The sequence below is a fragment of the Miscanthus floridulus genome, chromosome 5 (genome assembly GCF_019320115.1).
Source record: "Miscanthus floridulus cultivar M001 chromosome 5, ASM1932011v1, whole genome shotgun sequence".
In the NCBI taxonomy this organism is placed as follows: Eukaryota; Viridiplantae; Streptophyta; class Magnoliopsida; order Poales; family Poaceae; genus Miscanthus; species Miscanthus floridulus.
In genome coordinates this window covers 23,155,948-23,172,368 of record NC_089584.1, presented here as the reverse complement: position 1 = coordinate 23,172,368, position 16,421 = coordinate 23,155,948, and the positions used below count along the sequence as shown (strand labels likewise).

At 48.6% G+C, this 16,421-nt stretch overlaps 2 protein-coding genes across 2 annotated transcripts; both read right to left on the bottom strand.

Annotated features, from left to right (window-relative positions):
• Positions 1–4,958: 4,958 nt before the first annotated feature.
• Positions 4,959–6,550, bottom strand: LOC136451767 (aquaporin NIP4-1-like). Its single transcript, XM_066452456.1, has 5 exons — positions 6,410–6,550; positions 6,032–6,244; positions 5,714–5,914; positions 5,554–5,615; positions 4,959–5,429 (listed from the first exon to the last, which is right to left on the bottom strand). Exons 1-5 carry the CDS (start codon positions 6,548–6,550, stop codon positions 5,183–5,185), a joined length of 864 nt encoding a protein of 287 aa, XP_066308553.1. The 3' UTR covers positions 4,959–5,182.
• A 2,197-nt stretch (positions 6,551–8,747) lies between these two features.
• LOC136451766 (aquaporin NIP4-1-like) lies at positions 8,748–10,339 on the bottom strand. The gene is made up of 5 exons (XM_066452455.1): positions 10,199–10,339; positions 9,821–10,033; positions 9,503–9,703; positions 9,343–9,404; positions 8,748–9,218 (listed from the first exon to the last, which is right to left on the bottom strand). The coding sequence occupies exons 1-5, from the start codon at positions 10,337–10,339 to the stop codon at positions 8,972–8,974; spliced, it is 864 nt and encodes a 287-aa protein (XP_066308552.1). The 3' UTR covers positions 8,748–8,971.
• Between the last annotated feature and the right edge of the window lie 6,082 nt (positions 10,340–16,421).

Below are 16,421 nucleotides of genomic sequence, written 5' to 3'. Positions count from 1 at the left end.
TTGGCAAGATAGTGGAATTTGAGATGTCACGCAAAATAGGTGAAGAAGAAGCCTCTTCATCAAGCAAGGGTAAAGCTCTCGCATGTAGTGAGAAAAAGAAGATGAAGGGCAAGAAAGTTGAGTCAAGCTCAAGCTCAAGCTCCTCAAGTGAAGATAAAGAATATGATGATGATGATGAAGAAGAAGAATCAAGTGATGATGATGAATCTTCCTCCTCCACCTCTGACCTTGATGAAGAATCAACCGGATGTTGGCAGAGGATCGACCGGATGCGGGAACAGTAGCGTGCGATTGAAGTCTTGAGAGGTTCCAAAGAGGCGTAGACGTGACCAGACGTGCCCAGTGTCTGATCAGTTGATCGCGCCGAAGGCTAGGTGACCGTTGTGAGTGACCAGACGCATCCGGTCAATACGACGACCGCGTCCGGTCGTTGTCAGAAAAGCTACATTTGATCCCAATGGCTACCTTCTCACTTGGGGGCTATAAATACCACCCCAACCGGCCATTTGAGATATGGAGACTTGAGAAAACATACCAAGGGTGTTCCTATACCATTTTAGTGATCTCCACATGCATAGTGCTTAGTTATTCATTAGGTGATTAGCGTAAGTGCTTTTGCGAAGTGCTTAGGTTGATTAGACCACCGCTTATGCGCTTGCTCTAGGTTTAGGCCTAGTGTTTAGTGAGGTTTGCATATCTCTTATCACTCGGTGCTTGCGCGCATCGTTGTTGTACATCGGAGGGGCTTATAGTCTTGCGAGATCACACCAACTGCGTTTGTGGTGTGGCCACCACCGTGTACCGAAGGGAACAAGGCCCGCGGCGATTTGGCCGGAAACTTGATAGTGAAGACGGCGGGGAGCGATCCGGGAGAGGCTTGTCGAAGGCACATCGGAGACCCACTTGCACGTGGGGAAGGCCTAGGGCTATCCATAGAGATACCTGATGGGGAGCTTGGCCCTTGCAAGGGGCTCCAACGAGGACTAGGGGAAGCTCGAGCGCTTCTCGATACCTCAGTAAAAATATCGGAGTTGTCGATGGGAGTTTGCATTTCTACCTCATCTTTAGCTTCCGCATTTACATTGTTACCTAGGTTGTGTGCTTTACTTTTCTAGCTTAGTTGATAGGATTGGAACCTAGGTTGCATAACTCTTTTGCGGTAGAGATAGCAACACATTAGCAAAACCGTAGTTGCACATTTAGATAGATCACTTTCTTGCATAGGTTTTGCTAAGGTGAAATTAGAGGCCATAGTTCATAGAGAATAGATTTTAAGTTGCCTAATTCACCCCCCACTCTTAGGCGTCACAAGTTCCTTCACAAGCCAACCAGAAGACCTGGGCGGGGACGTGGGGGCTAAAAAAATATCAGTACCAGCCAAGACTGGCACTTGAGTTCCATCAGAACTCTAACTCGACCCCCGCTTACTGCCAAAGACAAAAAGAAGATGAGTCATCAAAAGAACTCGGGACAATGCAAGATCCTTTATTATCTTGTTAGTGAGTAGTTAGAGTTCTTGAGGTCAAGCCCTGCTGCTTCAAGACCTTGATCCGCTCAAGGAAAGGCTTAATCTTCTTGAGGTCTTCTGGCGACAGAGGCTGCTTCTTCTAGCGGTCATTCACAACTGGACCGACATCCGAATGCACTGCGAGGGGAGGGGCCATGTTCCCAACATAAAACCACTCGGATTGCTAGTCCTTAACCGAGTCAACCAGATTGTACTCGAAGAACTCTTTCTGCTTACTTTGGTGAAATTGGATACCACAACCACCCAGGACAGAAGTATTATCACTCCAGGGGTGTTGTTTCAAATGGAAGAGGTAGCGGAATAAGGAGATAGAAGGGAGGATTCCAAGAAAGGTTTCACAAAAATGAACGAACACAGAAAGATGAAGAATTGTGTTCGGGGTCAAATGGTTTAAAGAAATATCAAAATATCGAAGGAATCAGTGGAGAAAAGGAGACGTTGGGAGGCAGATTCCAGCGCGGATGAAGGATACGAAGAGAACGATCTCACCAGGACTAAGGGAAGGAACTCGGTGCTCGCCAGGAGTCTTCCACTCAGCAAAACCCTGATCCTAGATCAAGCCATCACTGACCAACTCCCTCAGTTGATCCTCCATGGTGCTCGGAGCGGGCCAGACCTTCTCCGTGGCTCTCATGGCGATGAATTCTTGGTCCTCGATCACCTGGAGCACCTCCTCCTCATCCACTAAGATGGCCTTCGACTTGCTGGACGAACCTCTCTTCTTGCCCATACACTAGATGATGCTCTCCTCTCACAAAACAAGACGGCGATGGCGTGTGAGCAGTGGTAGCACTCGAATGGCGTCGATGGCGGTGGTCGAGCTCTTAGAGGGGATTAGGGTTGGGAGACCAATGGCGGAAGGCAAAGAGCAAGTGAAGAGGAGAAGAAGGGAAAGAAATTGTTTTTATAACAGTAAAAACACGGCCCAAATGGCCCATTAGGCCAATGGATCGTTTCCACCTTTTGCACATTGAATGTAGGATGTGACCGAAGCGACAGATGGCATGCCTTTTCACAACGAAATAGTGAAACGGGCAGATTTCAGACTTATCTATCCACATAAATTGATGCCGAGTAGTTTCAACCCGGAACGCTCAGAAAAAACTTAGCAATTACAATACAGGCAAAGAAGCTTCAGAAACAACCTGGAAATCATTTAGAAGTACTCAGGTGGATGCAGAAGACAGCGACTCCAAGCAACAAGATTTTTCCAATTACAAATATCTTCAAGGGAAACAGGATTACAGACATTACAAGACCCATCGAATTCAAAACTACGACGAACAAAGATAGCAACAAGGAACCCAGTAGAATTCGGCTCTAGAAATGACTACGTGCTCCTAGCTGCTACTCGGCAGAACACACTCTACATGGCTACACTGTTTTCTTCAAAGAAAGAGCGTAGTGCATCCAAGATTGGTGTCAACGGCACAATAGGACAACATGGATCAGGGGAGGCTCACAGGCATCAGTCTACCTATGTCCGATGTTATGCTGGATCATGTGCTGATCTACACCTGACAATCACGAGGCAGAGTGGAAGGATCAACCTGGAACTGCTAGATGAGAGAACGTATCCCACATCATAAGACTTCTTCCATCTGCTAGAATGGACTACCCAGCGCAATACCGCTGAGAGATTAGTCTACCTCTAACCTCTATCACAAGACTTCTTCCATCTACTACAAGCAGTACAAGATTCCAACTCATGCTCGGGGGCTGCTCTACTTCACAAACCAATGTATTCATGGCTATAGACTTCAAGCTCAACGCCAGGACTTCACTAATTTGCAATAGCTCACCAGGAGGGTATTTATAGACCTAGAAGCGGTGCACATGGACCAAGTTCAAACAACAGATTCAACCTGACAATCAATAGGAAAAGGAGCAGAACAGTGATAGCAAGTCATAAAGGCAAAGTGAACGCATGTGAAGGCACAGTGCACAAGGACAGTATATCTAGACGAATATTCCAACACTGTGCAGCCCGTGACTGAGCTGCATTTACCGCACAACGGCCACCTACCACCTACCTTTGACAGACAGACTACCTGAGGATACAACAAAAGGACCCTCTGTCCGAGTTCTTTCTATTCAAAAGAACCCAGATATATGCGGGATCCGTAGGGTTCCTCATCGGTACGAGTACTAGCGGTGGGTCTTAGCCTGGCCCACGTACCTGACAGAAGAGGCGAGGCAACAAGTGACGCCGATTCCGAGTAGAGTAGGCCAAACTAGCCGGATTTCCTAATAGAAAGTACCTTCTGCAATTAGATCAGGACACCTTCTTTGGAATCTGACTAGAACTGTAATCGCACCATAGTCGTCTTTCCCTATATAAAGAGAGGCTATGGGCACCCCTAAAAGGGAAGAACAACACAATATACCAATCAATCCAACGCAAAAGGCTAACGCCAACTAGACGTAAAGGCCATTACTCGATCACGGTCGAGGGCCCGAACTAGTATAAATCGACCGTCTCTTGCATTCACCGTTGAGTTCCACACCCGTCGAAACCCAAACAACTGTCCCGGGTACCCCCGTGACAGGCTATCGGTGGTAAAACATTGACAGATCCGGATGTTACAGAAGTAGATCTGGATGTTGCATAACATACATGTTGTAAGTGTTTTTTCAAGTGTTTCAGATGTTTCATGCGTATGTTGTAAGTGTTTCATCTGGATGTTGCAGATGTTTTACAATGGCTACGCACATGTTTTCAAGTGTTTCACGTGTTTTTGCAAGTGTTTCAGATGTATGTTGCAAGTGCTTCATCTGGATGTTGCAAAAGTAGATCTGATGTTGTACATGTTGCAATATGACCCACCTGCCACAGTCGTTTGCTGCAGCTGCTGGGCGTCGTGCATGCGCGTGGAAAGCAGAGGGGGATGGCGATAGGGGCATAGGTGGTCCCTGCGTGCACGGGGGAAGTAGGGGAGCGGCACCGTAGGTCTGGAGGTCGGAGGGGAGCGACACAGTAGTAGCAGGAAGCAGGAAAGTGCGGGGGGAGCGGCGTGGGCGATCCCTGCCTGTACGTGCAGTAGGCGCTAGCGTGGATGTGCAGTAGGCGCGGTCGTTCGGACGCGCACGTCCGTCCGGATGTCCGGGGGCTAGCACTGCCGTATTTTTTTTAATTTTTACATGGTATATACTACTACAATCCATTATGAAATTTATAATACTCCGTGTGTTGCGTGAGTGTATTTTGGAAATTTGGATATTGTTGTTCCGTGGTGTGTTTTGGATTGCTCATATACTATCCATCAGATGCTGACTTTGGGACGTTGCATGTTAGATTGTTCTGATGATTTTCATTACATGTTCCACGTGTGTTTTGGATTTGTCGCATATTATTCACGAGATATTTCTTATGAATTATGACATCTTGTGAATAGTCCAGGTACAATCCAAATTACGCCACGTATTGTTGAAGCGAAAAACTACCAATTTTCTTCAGTTTCAGTCAAATGATGATGTCTTGGACAGAAGTGACTTTGGGTAATGCACAACGGAGAGTATCAGACTATCGGTTGTGTACTTGTGCCGCGCGGATTGTTGATTGGTTTGACTCATTGACTGTTACAGCAACCAAGGGGGGCCACCTGTCACTAGTCCACCACCACGATGGCGGCGGCCGGGCCGGCGGCTAGCCGGCTAGTAGTGCGGCGACGCAAGTGCTCCAACGGCGCGCGTCGTGGTTCTGGGCGCCACCGCTCTCGGCTTGGTGCCGCAGAGGAAGGCGAGGATGGCGTCGGAGCCCCTAACGAGCCGGTTGCACAGCGCGCCGATGAGCATCCCGGCGACGGGCGCGACGAGGTAGATCCAGACGGAGGTGTACCTGCCGAGTACGATGGCCGGGCCCAGCGTCCTGATCGGGTTCATCGACCCTCCGGACACCGGCCTGGATGGATCGGATGCACAGCACAACTCGTACGTTCAGCAATGCAACACAGTGGCAGTCGCAGTGGCACTGGCACTTGCACTCTCTGAAGAAACTGAGAGTTTTTTAAAAATAAAAAAAATACCCGATGACGAGACCCAGGGTGCCGACGGCAGCTCCGATGGCCAGCCCTCCTGCTGTCTGATTCTGCATTAATTTGCCATCAAGCATCAACCAAACGTTCAGATAATGAGCACACGAAGAACACAACAAGTTAACTGAAAGAAGGGATAATAAGGACAGACGGAGCCTCTGGCAGCGGTGGCGATGACGATCATGAGCACCGCGGAGGCGACCAACTCGAGCAGGAACGGCAGCCTAGTGTGGCCGCCGGCCATCATCGGGGCCGTCCCGTAGAAGTGCTCCTCCCGCGGCTCCATGACGCCGTTCACCGACACGCAGGCGAGCAGCGAGCCGGCCAGCTGCGCCACCACGTAGAACGGCAGCTGGGGGCGCACAACAAGATGGATGCAAAGCTCACTATTATATATGCAGAGTACGTACTATTTACGTTGGCTGCGAATCTCCGGCGATGCGTGGATGGACAAGGCCTGCCAATGTACCTTGGCCCACGAGAGGTAGCCGAAGACGGTGAAGGTGAGGGTGACGGCGGGGTTGAAGTGCGCGGGGCCGAGCCAGCAGAGCACGAAGCCGACGGTGAGCGCGACGACGAGGCACACCATGGGGAACGTCAGCGTGCCGTGCATCTCCTGCATCAGCGCCGCCACGGCCGACCAGAACACCAGCAGGAACGACGCCACGCCCTCCACCATCAACTATATACCCAACCATGCATCAAGTACAGTCGAAAGAAGGAAAAAATGAGAGAGCTGTTAGACAGCGACATGACGCCCCGCCAGTTAATCTTACGGTTCAGTTCTATATGGTCGTTAACTAGATTATTACTGTCGTTGTAGTATTAGCTACGGAAAACTGTGTACCTCCCGTACGAAAAGCCCGATGGCTAGGCCTCTGCTCACACCTTCTGCAGCGGCGGCCGGATCATGATCACGGCAAGACCGCTCTAAGTCCTGCCCGTTCACCTCAACGCACTCGCTGCCGGCGAAGTCTTTCTCCACCATTTCGCCGCTACTAACTACTGTTCTTCGTTCGTGGGCGATGAACATGCACGGATTTGGACCACTGTTCTATGTTATATATGTAGAACAGCTGAATGGCAGGAGCAGCCGTGGTTCTAGCACGAACGCACGGGCACACACTCTTGGCGTGCACAAACTGAAGAAGCTTTGCGTGCTCCCCGAGTTCTTGTCCGGTCAAACCAGAAGCCGTTCATCGGTTCAGGACTTTCAGGTAAAAAAAAAAACTGCGCATGAGTCTGTCTGTGTCAGCCGCCGACCACAGCTCACCTGCTTCTCCTTGAGCCTTGAAGTGTTCAACTGTTGGCAGTGCGATCTGATGGCGATGCAGTAATGGCAATTGACAACACCTACACTCGCTCCTCCGTTGTCGATTGCCGTTGCCGTTTTATAAAGACGATTAATTAGTATAATAAACCGCAGTAAAGTTGCTGTGACGATGCCGCAAGCAGAGAGCATTTCCATCCGTCCGTCACGTCCGAAAGAGCTTTTGTTCCCTTTAGCAGAGAGAGGTGCAGCTGACGCAGGCAGCCTTCCTTCTGAAGCCGTCTGCGTGTCTGATTGCTGTCGGGCACTGGGAAAATGCAGTGCGAGCAGCTGAATTATACTATTCAGCGATGGATGCGGAGCGACCGAACGAGGCGGCTCCGCACGCGGAAGCTCCCACGCCCCCGACGTCCCTCGGACGTACGATCAGCCGGTGGATAAGATTAACAAAAGTACACCACACAGCATGATCAGGGTATGATGGAAAAGAGAGGCATCGATCGATCGATCCATCTCCCTTTGGCACGGAAATAAAAGATGCGATGGTCGGCTGGCGGTAGATGCATCTCTCGCGCGTGTGGTCAGATTAGCCATGATCACCAGCTTCAAGAATGAAAACAATCAATGGCCATGATCACAGCCTAAAGAAAACAAAAGGCCCCGCCAATGAGACGAGAGCTTTCCACACACAGCGAAAACGATGCGTTACTATTGGCGCGCTTTTTGGAAGCTGGAAACTGCATTATTTGAATGAAACAGTGTAAAAGACGAAACTGAAAGAGATCTGTCTAGCCACCATACTATACGAAGTTTCAAATTTTTGTCAGAGAGCTGAAAGCCTGAAACAAAGGTTAACCTGGTCAATTCCAAATGATTCGCGCATGGAGCACGAGACACGGCTCCCGACTTTCAGAATTGTTTACACAGGAAGCAAAGCACAGCCACAACTCAGAGAGTCTGAGAAAAACGGTGAACCACACCAAGACAAACAAAGCGTATCCAGTCAGGAATGAGAGTGTAGGACCCCGTGGCCGCCGGTGATCGCCGGCGACGTGAGAGAGACAGGGATGGCACGTCGGATTCGGCCAACGGAGCAGAGGAACCTCTCGCTCGCGTTTTACTGTCTTAGTAATAATAAATTCGATGTCTTGCTTACAACAATAGTTCAGAATATAAGGCACTTGGCCGACTGACTAGATGACCCCACAAGTCATACTCTAGCTATTACATAAATGATAGGAGTACGTCTTCTCCTCTGAGCCGCGTACCGCCGAAGGTTCTGCTTGACCGACATTGTAGTCTTCCCAAGTGGCAGACGAAGCTGGGAACCCTGTCCATGTGAGCAATACCTGAGGAACAGTATTGTTACCTTTCTTAACCAGGCGACATTTCAGGATGCGTTCTGGGACAGCAGCTGTTGCCTCCAGATCTGTGACAGCAGATAGAGTAGAGTACACAGGTGTGTGATCCTGGTTAAATGCCTTCAGCTGCGAAATGTGAAACACAGGGCGTATAGCACTGTCAGCTGGTAATTGCAAACGATATGCCACAGGTCCAATCCGTTCCAGAATCTTGTATGGCCCAAAAAACTTGTAAGATAGTTTGGGAAAGGGTCTGTTGGCCACTGAAGATTGGGTGTATGGCTAAAGGCGCAGCAACACAGAATCTCCCACACTGAATTGCTTGTATTTTGGAAATTTGGATATTGTTGTTCCGTGGTGTGTTTTGGATTGCTCATATACTATCCATCAGATGCTGACTTTGGGACGTTGCATGTTAGATTGTTCTGATGATTTTCATTACATGTTCCACGTGTGTTTTGGATTTGTCGCATATTATTCACGAGATATTTCTTATGAATTATGACATCTTGTGAATAGTCCAGGTACAATCCAAATTACGCCACGTATTGTTGAAGCGAAAAACTACCAATTTTCTTCAGTTTCAGTCAAATGATGATGTCTTGGACAGAAGTGACTTTGGGTAATGCACAACGGAGAGTATCAGACTATCGGTTGTGTACTTGTGCCGCGCGGATTGTTGATTGGTTTGACTCATTGACTGTTACAGCAACCAAGGGGGGCCACCTGTCACTAGTCCACCACCACGATGGCGGCGGCCGGGCCGGCGGCTAGCCGGCTAGTAGTGCGGCGACGCAAGTGCTCCAACGGCGCGCGTCGTGGTTCTGGGCGCCACCGCTCTCGGCTTGGTGCCGCAGAGGAAGGCGAGGATGGCGTCGGAGCCCCTAACGAGCCGGTTGCACAGCGCGCCGATGAGCATCCCGGCGACGGGCGCGACGAGGTAGATCCAGACGGAGGTGTACCTGCCGAGTACGATGGCCGGGCCCAGCGTCCTGATCGGGTTCATCGACCCTCCGGACACCGGCCTGGATGGATCGGATGCACAGCACAACTCGTACGTTCAGCAATGCAACACAGTGGCAGTCGCAGTGGCACTGGCACTTGCACTCTCTGAAGAAACTGAGAGTTTTTTAAAAATAAAAAAAATACCCGATGACGAGACCCAGGGTGCCGACGGCAGCTCCGATGGCCAGCCCTCCTGCTGTCTGATTCTGCATTAATTTGCCATCAAGCATCAACCAAACGTTCAGATAATGAGCACACGAAGAACACAACAAGTTAACTGAAAGAAGGGATAATAAGGACAGACGGAGCCTCTGGCAGCGGTGGCGATGACGATCATGAGCACCGCGGAGGCGACCAACTCGAGCAGGAACGGCAGCCTAGTGTGGCCGCCGGCCATCATCGGGGCCGTCCCGTAGAAGTGCTCCTCCCGCGGCTCCATGACGCCGTTCACCGACACGCAGGCGAGCAGCGAGCCGGCCAGCTGCGCCACCACGTAGAACGGCAGCTGGGGGCGCACAACAAGATGGATGCAAAGCTCACTATTATATATGCAGAGTACGTACTATTTACGTTGGCTGCGAATCTCCGGCGATGCGTGGATGGACAAGGCCTGCCAATGTACCTTGGCCCACGAGAGGTAGCCGAAGACGGTGAAGGTGAGGGTGACGGCGGGGTTGAAGTGCGCGGGGCCGAGCCAGCAGAGCACGAAGCCGACGGTGAGCGCGACGACGAGGCACACCATGGGGAACGTCAGCGTGCCGTGCATCTCCTGCATCAGCGCCGCCACGGCCGACCAGAACACCAGCAGGAACGACGCCACGCCCTCCACCATCAACTATATACCCAACCATGCATCAAGTACAGTCGAAAGAAGGAAAAAATGAGAGAGCTGTTAGACAGCGACATGACGCCCCGCCAGTTAATCTTACGGTTCAGTTCTATATGGTCGTTAACTAGATTATTACTGTCGTTGTAGTATTAGCTACGGAAAACTGTGTACCTCCCGTACGAAAAGCCCGATGGCTAGGCCTCTGCTCACACCTTCTGCAGCGGCGGCCGGATCATGATCACGGCAAGACCGCTCTAAGTCCTGCCCGTTCACCTCAACGCACTCGCTGCCGGCGAAGTCTTTCTCCACCATTTCGCCGCTACTAACTACTGTTCTTCGTTCGTGGGCGATGAACATGCACGGATTTGGACCACTGTTCTATGTTATATATGTAGAACAGCTGAATGGCAGGAGCAGCCGTGGTTCTAGCACGAACGCACGGGCACACACTCTTGGCGTGCACAAACTGAAGAAGCTTTGCGTGCTCCCCGAGTTCTTGTCCGGTCAAACCAGAAGCCGTTCATCGGTTCAGGACTTTCAGGTAAAAAAAAAAACTGCGCATGAGTCTGTCTGTGTCAGCCGCCGACCACAGCTCACCTGCTTCTCCTTGAGCCTTGAAGTGTTCAACTGTTGGCAGTGCGATCTGATGGCGATGCAGTAATGGCAATTGACAACACCTACACTCGCTCCTCCGTTGTCGATTGCCGTTGCCGTTTTATAAAGACGATTAATTAGTATAATAAACCGCAGTAAAGTTGCTGTGACGATGCCGCAAGCAGAGAGCATTTCCATCCGTCCGTCACGTCCGAAAGAGCTTTTGTTCCCTTTAGCAGAGAGAGGTGCAGCTGACGCAGGCAGCCTTCCTTCTGAAGCCGTCTGCGTGTCTGATTGCTGTCGGGCACTGGGAAAATGCAGTGCGAGCAGCTGAATTATACTATTCAGCGATGGATGCGGAGCGACCGAACGAGGCGGCTCCGCACGCGGAAGCTCCCACGCCCCCGACGTCCCTCGGACGTACGATCAGCCGGTGGATAAGATTAACAAAAGTACACCACACAGCATGATCAGGGTATGATGGAAAAGAGAGGCATCGATCGATCGATCCATCTCCCTTTGGCACGGAAATAAAAGATGCGATGGTCGGCTGGCGGTAGATGCATCTCTCGCGCGTGTGGTCAGATTAGCCATGATCACCAGCTTCAAGAATGAAAACAATCAATGGCCATGATCACAGCCTAAAGAAAACAAAAGGCCCCGCCAATGAGACGAGAGCTTTCCACACACAGCGAAAACGATGCGTTACTATTGGCGCGCTTTTTGGAAGCTGGAAACTGCATTATTTGAATGAAACAGTGTAAAAGACGAAACTGAAAGAGATCTGTCTAGCCACCATACTATACGAAGTTTCAAATTTTTGTCAGAGAGCTGAAAGCCTGAAACAAAGGTTAACCTGGTCAATTCCAAATGATTCGCGCATGGAGCACGAGACACGGCTCCCGACTTTCAGAATTGTTTACACAGGAAGCAAAGCACAGCCACAACTCAGAGAGTCTGAGAAAAACGGTGAACCACACCAAGACAAACAAAGCGTATCCAGTCAGGAATGAGAGTGTAGGACCCCGTGGCCGCCGGTGATCGCCGGCGACGTGAGAGAGACAGGGATGGCACGTCGGATTCGGCCAACGGAGCAGAGGAACCTCTCGCTCGCGTTTTACTGTCTTAGTAATAATAAATTCGATGTCTTGCTTACAACAATAGTTCAGAATATAAGGCACTTGGCCGACTGACTAGATGACCCCACAAGTCATACTCTAGCTATTACATAAATGATAGGAGTACGTCTTCTCCTCTGAGCCGCGTACCGCCGAAGGTTCTGCTTGACCGACATTGTAGTCTTCCCAAGTGGCAGACGAAGCTGGGAACCCTGTCCATGTGAGCAATACCTGAGGAACAGTATTGTTACCTTTCTTAACCAGGCGACATTTCAGGATGCGTTCTGGGACAGCAGCTGTTGCCTCCAGATCTGTGACAGCAGATAGAGTAGAGTACACAGGTGTGTGATCCTGGTTAAATGCCTTCAGCTGCGAAATGTGAAACACAGGGCGTATAGCACTGTCAGCTGGTAATTGCAAACGATATGCCACAGGTCCAATCCGTTCCAGAATCTTGTATGGCCCAAAAAACTTGTAAGATAGTTTGGGAAAGGGTCTGTTGGCCACTGAAGATTGGGTGTATGGCTAAAGGCGCAGCAACACAGAATCTCCCACACTGAATTGCTAAATTGCAGCAACACATCACCTGTTACAACATTTCACAAGTAGCTTGCAGAAGCACATACATCGGAGTTCAATTAAGTTATTACAACCCAAGTTTGAAATAGCGGAAGCGACAATGTTTCAAAATTACAACACTAGTAGTTCAAATACGTGGCCAGTCCATAGTCATATCCCACAAAAGCATTTCATAAAAGAAACTAGCAGAGACCATACCCACTGGTCTAATCCTGATCCTCAGCAGGGAGAAGACAGTACTTGCAGCAACCATTATAAAAGATGCCATCTGCAACAAGAGGTAAATAAACCCTGAGTACGAGAATGTACTCAGGCTAGACTTACCCGTCGTAAACCAGAAATAAAAAGACGCCAAGGAGTATGCAAGGCTGATATATAAGTGAAGCTCGCTTGACAACATTTTGCATAAAAGCTTAAGTAACATAAGTAATCTTTTATCGCTTAAGCATCAAGTTAATAATCATTAACCTGTCATCTAGATTGGCACCTGTTCTATGGCAACCACTTGATTAAGGAGCAAACATTAATAACCATATCAGGTATAATAAGGCCATCATTATTATCATCATTTCTGAACCATCAAGTCAATTAGTGTGACTACAATGGAGATACTCCCGTCAAGTTTCTCACTAACCGAGAGAGACGGCGACTCGAATCGATTACTACCCAGCTAGGGAATTATTCCTAACACAAACCCATGACTTCCTCCGTCGATGAGCATTAGGTCACCTTTGGTACAACTCAGGAATCGTAGGCCCGATCAGCACCGCACTCTCAGGGATACCATGCCACCAGGACATTCAGGACTTTTAAACACCTGCCCATGGACACTAGCAATGGCTCCCCTCCGAGGTGCACTTTCACTTACCTGGTTTCCGGCCTGAGTGGAGCTACTCAGCTTCGCGATCGGTTCATCAGATCCGGCCAGCTAAGTGAGAGGCATGCGTTCAAAATGACAAGAAAGGATCCATGCCTTAGTCCTTAATCGACACGGACGGAATCACTATAAGCATAATAGCCCACCTATAAGACTCCGCCCGGTCTTCATTCATTTTATCCATGGTTCTTTTCCATGATAGCAAATATAGCCAACCGTGATCAGATAGATCCCTATATCTCGCAGGTGATAGGAAATCACCCGACTTCTACCTGTGAAAGCATCTAGGGCCCTAGTGGTTTCGGTGATTAATGACAACATAAGATTATTATGACTAACGTGTGTTTTGCAGAGGCAATTTGAGTTAGGTCACGATAATGGTGATTGATTGGGCAACCAATGGTTTTCATGCCCCTATCGATGGAATCAGTTTCAGTTTTCAAAGGATGGCTGATAAGGTTAAGGACGATCTAGTTCTAAGTGTCGTTTGGTGTTGAGAGGCACTTAGAGTAGATTAGGACTTTGTTTTTTCTTTGACCATACTATAAAGGGGGGTATGAGCGGGTAGCTTGACCTAGGTGAGTCTAATGGTATAGGTGTGGTGCACACTTGTCAAACATAGCACTAGGTAGCTCAGGGATGCCTTAAAGATCATGTGGAACATCTTTAATTCACAAAGAAATTTGATTTGGAAGTGAATGGAGTGTTTCTCAGTTGACCGAACGCTGGTGTCCTTGTGACCGGACACGTGTCCGGATCAGTACAACAAGGCTAGGTTAAGGCACCGAACGTTGTGCCAGAGCGAACTGAACGCGACTGCGACTAAGGTTTGCTCTCCAAAGAGCACCGAACGCCGCACCGGATGCGCCCAAGGGCAGAGTCTAGTCGTTACACATAAAGGTTCTAGAGAGTGGTTTTCATGACCAGGACGTTGGCCAGAGTCTGGTCGTTACACATAGAGGTTCTAGAGAGTGAAATCATTGACCGAACGCGTCTGGTCAGTGTTGATCAGACGCATGTCGGAGTCCGGTCAGAGTTGTTGAGTTGACGTCATGTAGCCATTGGCTACTGACCGGACGTGTTTGGTCAACCCGACAGACGTGTTCGGTCGTCACTTAATAGGCTGGTTTGAACCTCAACGGGTATGTTTGGTTGTGGGGGGTATTTATACTTTTCCCACTCCTCTAATATATCTCTCTTGCTCATTTGATCAGCTGAAGAACACCTTTGAGTCCAAGGGAGAGCAAGTGCCTAATGAGGAAGTTGTGATTTGATAATCTCAAGATTAAGGACCTCATTAGTGCTTTGAGAGTAGCAAGTGTGTATCCACTCATCTCATTAGGCTTGGTTGGGTCAAGTGAGAGTTCGTGCTTGTTACTCTTGGTGATCGGCATCACCTAGATGGTTTGGTGGTGATTGGGAGTATGGTGATCATCCGGTGGAGCTTGTGGATGACCCAACTCGACTTGTGAGCGGTTGTGGGTGATTCACCGAGCCGGAGTGGCGAAGAATCAGCATGTAGAGAGCACTTGATCCTTGCACGGATAAGGGGGAGCCATACCCTTGCGCGGGTGCTCCAACGAGGACTAGTGGGGAGTGCCGACTCTTCGATACCTCGGCAAAACACTGTCGTGTTCCTTTCCTCCCTTTACTTTGTGTATTTACTTTGAGCAATTCATTTCTTGTCATTACATTCATAGAATTGACTTGCTAGTATAGGATTGAAACTAGGTTGCAAAACTCTTTGTGTCGTAGAACAATAGCACACACTTTTAGGCACTACGGGTGAAGTGGGCTTTGCTTAGGACTTAATTATTGTGAAATTTTTTAGAGAAGCCTAATTCACTCCCTCTCTTGGGCATCTTGATCCTTTTAATTGGTATCAGAGCAGAGTGCTCTTCGAATTAGGCTTAACTGCCTAGAGCAAGATGTCCCATGGAGATGGACCCCCTCTCTTCTTTGAAGGATACGATTTTCCTTATTGGAAAATTCGTATGGAGGCGTATCTAGAGGCTTTAGATGTTGGAGTGCTTAGAGCCGCCACACAAGGGTTTCCAAAACCTAAGGATCCCACAAACCTTGTTGGTGATGAGATTCACTATGAGAAATGGAATGCAAAAGCCAAAAACATCCCTTTTTAGAGGTCTTTGCAAGGACGTGTTTAACCGTGTCCGGAACCATAAGGACACCCATGCACTATGGTTGGATATTTGTGCGCTCCATGAGGGAACCAAGAGTGAGCATGAGGAACACTATCACCTTATCATGAGAAAGTTAAACTCTTTTGAAATGCTTCCTAATGAAAGTGCTAATGAAATGTACTCTCGCTTGAATGTCATTATAGAAGAAGTCAATGGGCTTGGGCTCACACAATTGCAACCATCCAATGTTGTGAGAAAGATCTGGTGTGTTCTTCCCATTGACAAATATGGACACATTGTCACCGTGCTTCATCAAGGAGATCTTTCCAATGCTACACCAACTCAAATATTGGGGAAGATCAATGCTCATGAGATATACATGCACATCACACCACAAGATGGCTCTCCCTCCTCAAACAAGAAGAAAGACTTGGCTTTTAAGGCTAGTCAAGAGAGAAAGGGTAAAGCAAAAGTTGAAGCTTCCTTTGATAGCTCAAGTCAAGAAGTAGATGACACCAACATTGCTCTCATGGTGAGGAAGACCACCAAGATGCTAAAGAAGCTAAACAAGAATGGTATCAAGTTTGATTCAAGGAAGAAGAAGTTATTCACTAGTAGTAAGAGGCAGCCCATCTCGGAAATGGATTGCTATAATTGTGGTGATCTTGGTCATCTAGCTCATAAATGTCCTAAGCCCAAGAAAGATAAATTCAAGAAGAAATACAAGGACAACAAAGATAACTCAAGTGATGATGAGAAGAAGAAAGAAAAGCCATACAAGAAGAAAGATGGCAAGAAGAAGCAACACCAAAAGAAGAAGAATTGGCAAAGCTTATATTGTTGGTGATTGGCTCACGGATATTGAATCATCAAGTGGCTCATCCAGAGAAGATAGTGATAATGAGAAAGAAAGAGTGGCCACTCTTGTTATTGGGAGTTCATTGCCTCCACCACCACCACCACCACCACCACCATCCTCTACACACCTATACCTTATGGCCAAGGGTGACCGGAAGGTACAAAGTGATGATGATAGTAGTGATAGTGATAGTGACAATGAATTTGTAGCTCCCTCTTATGATGAA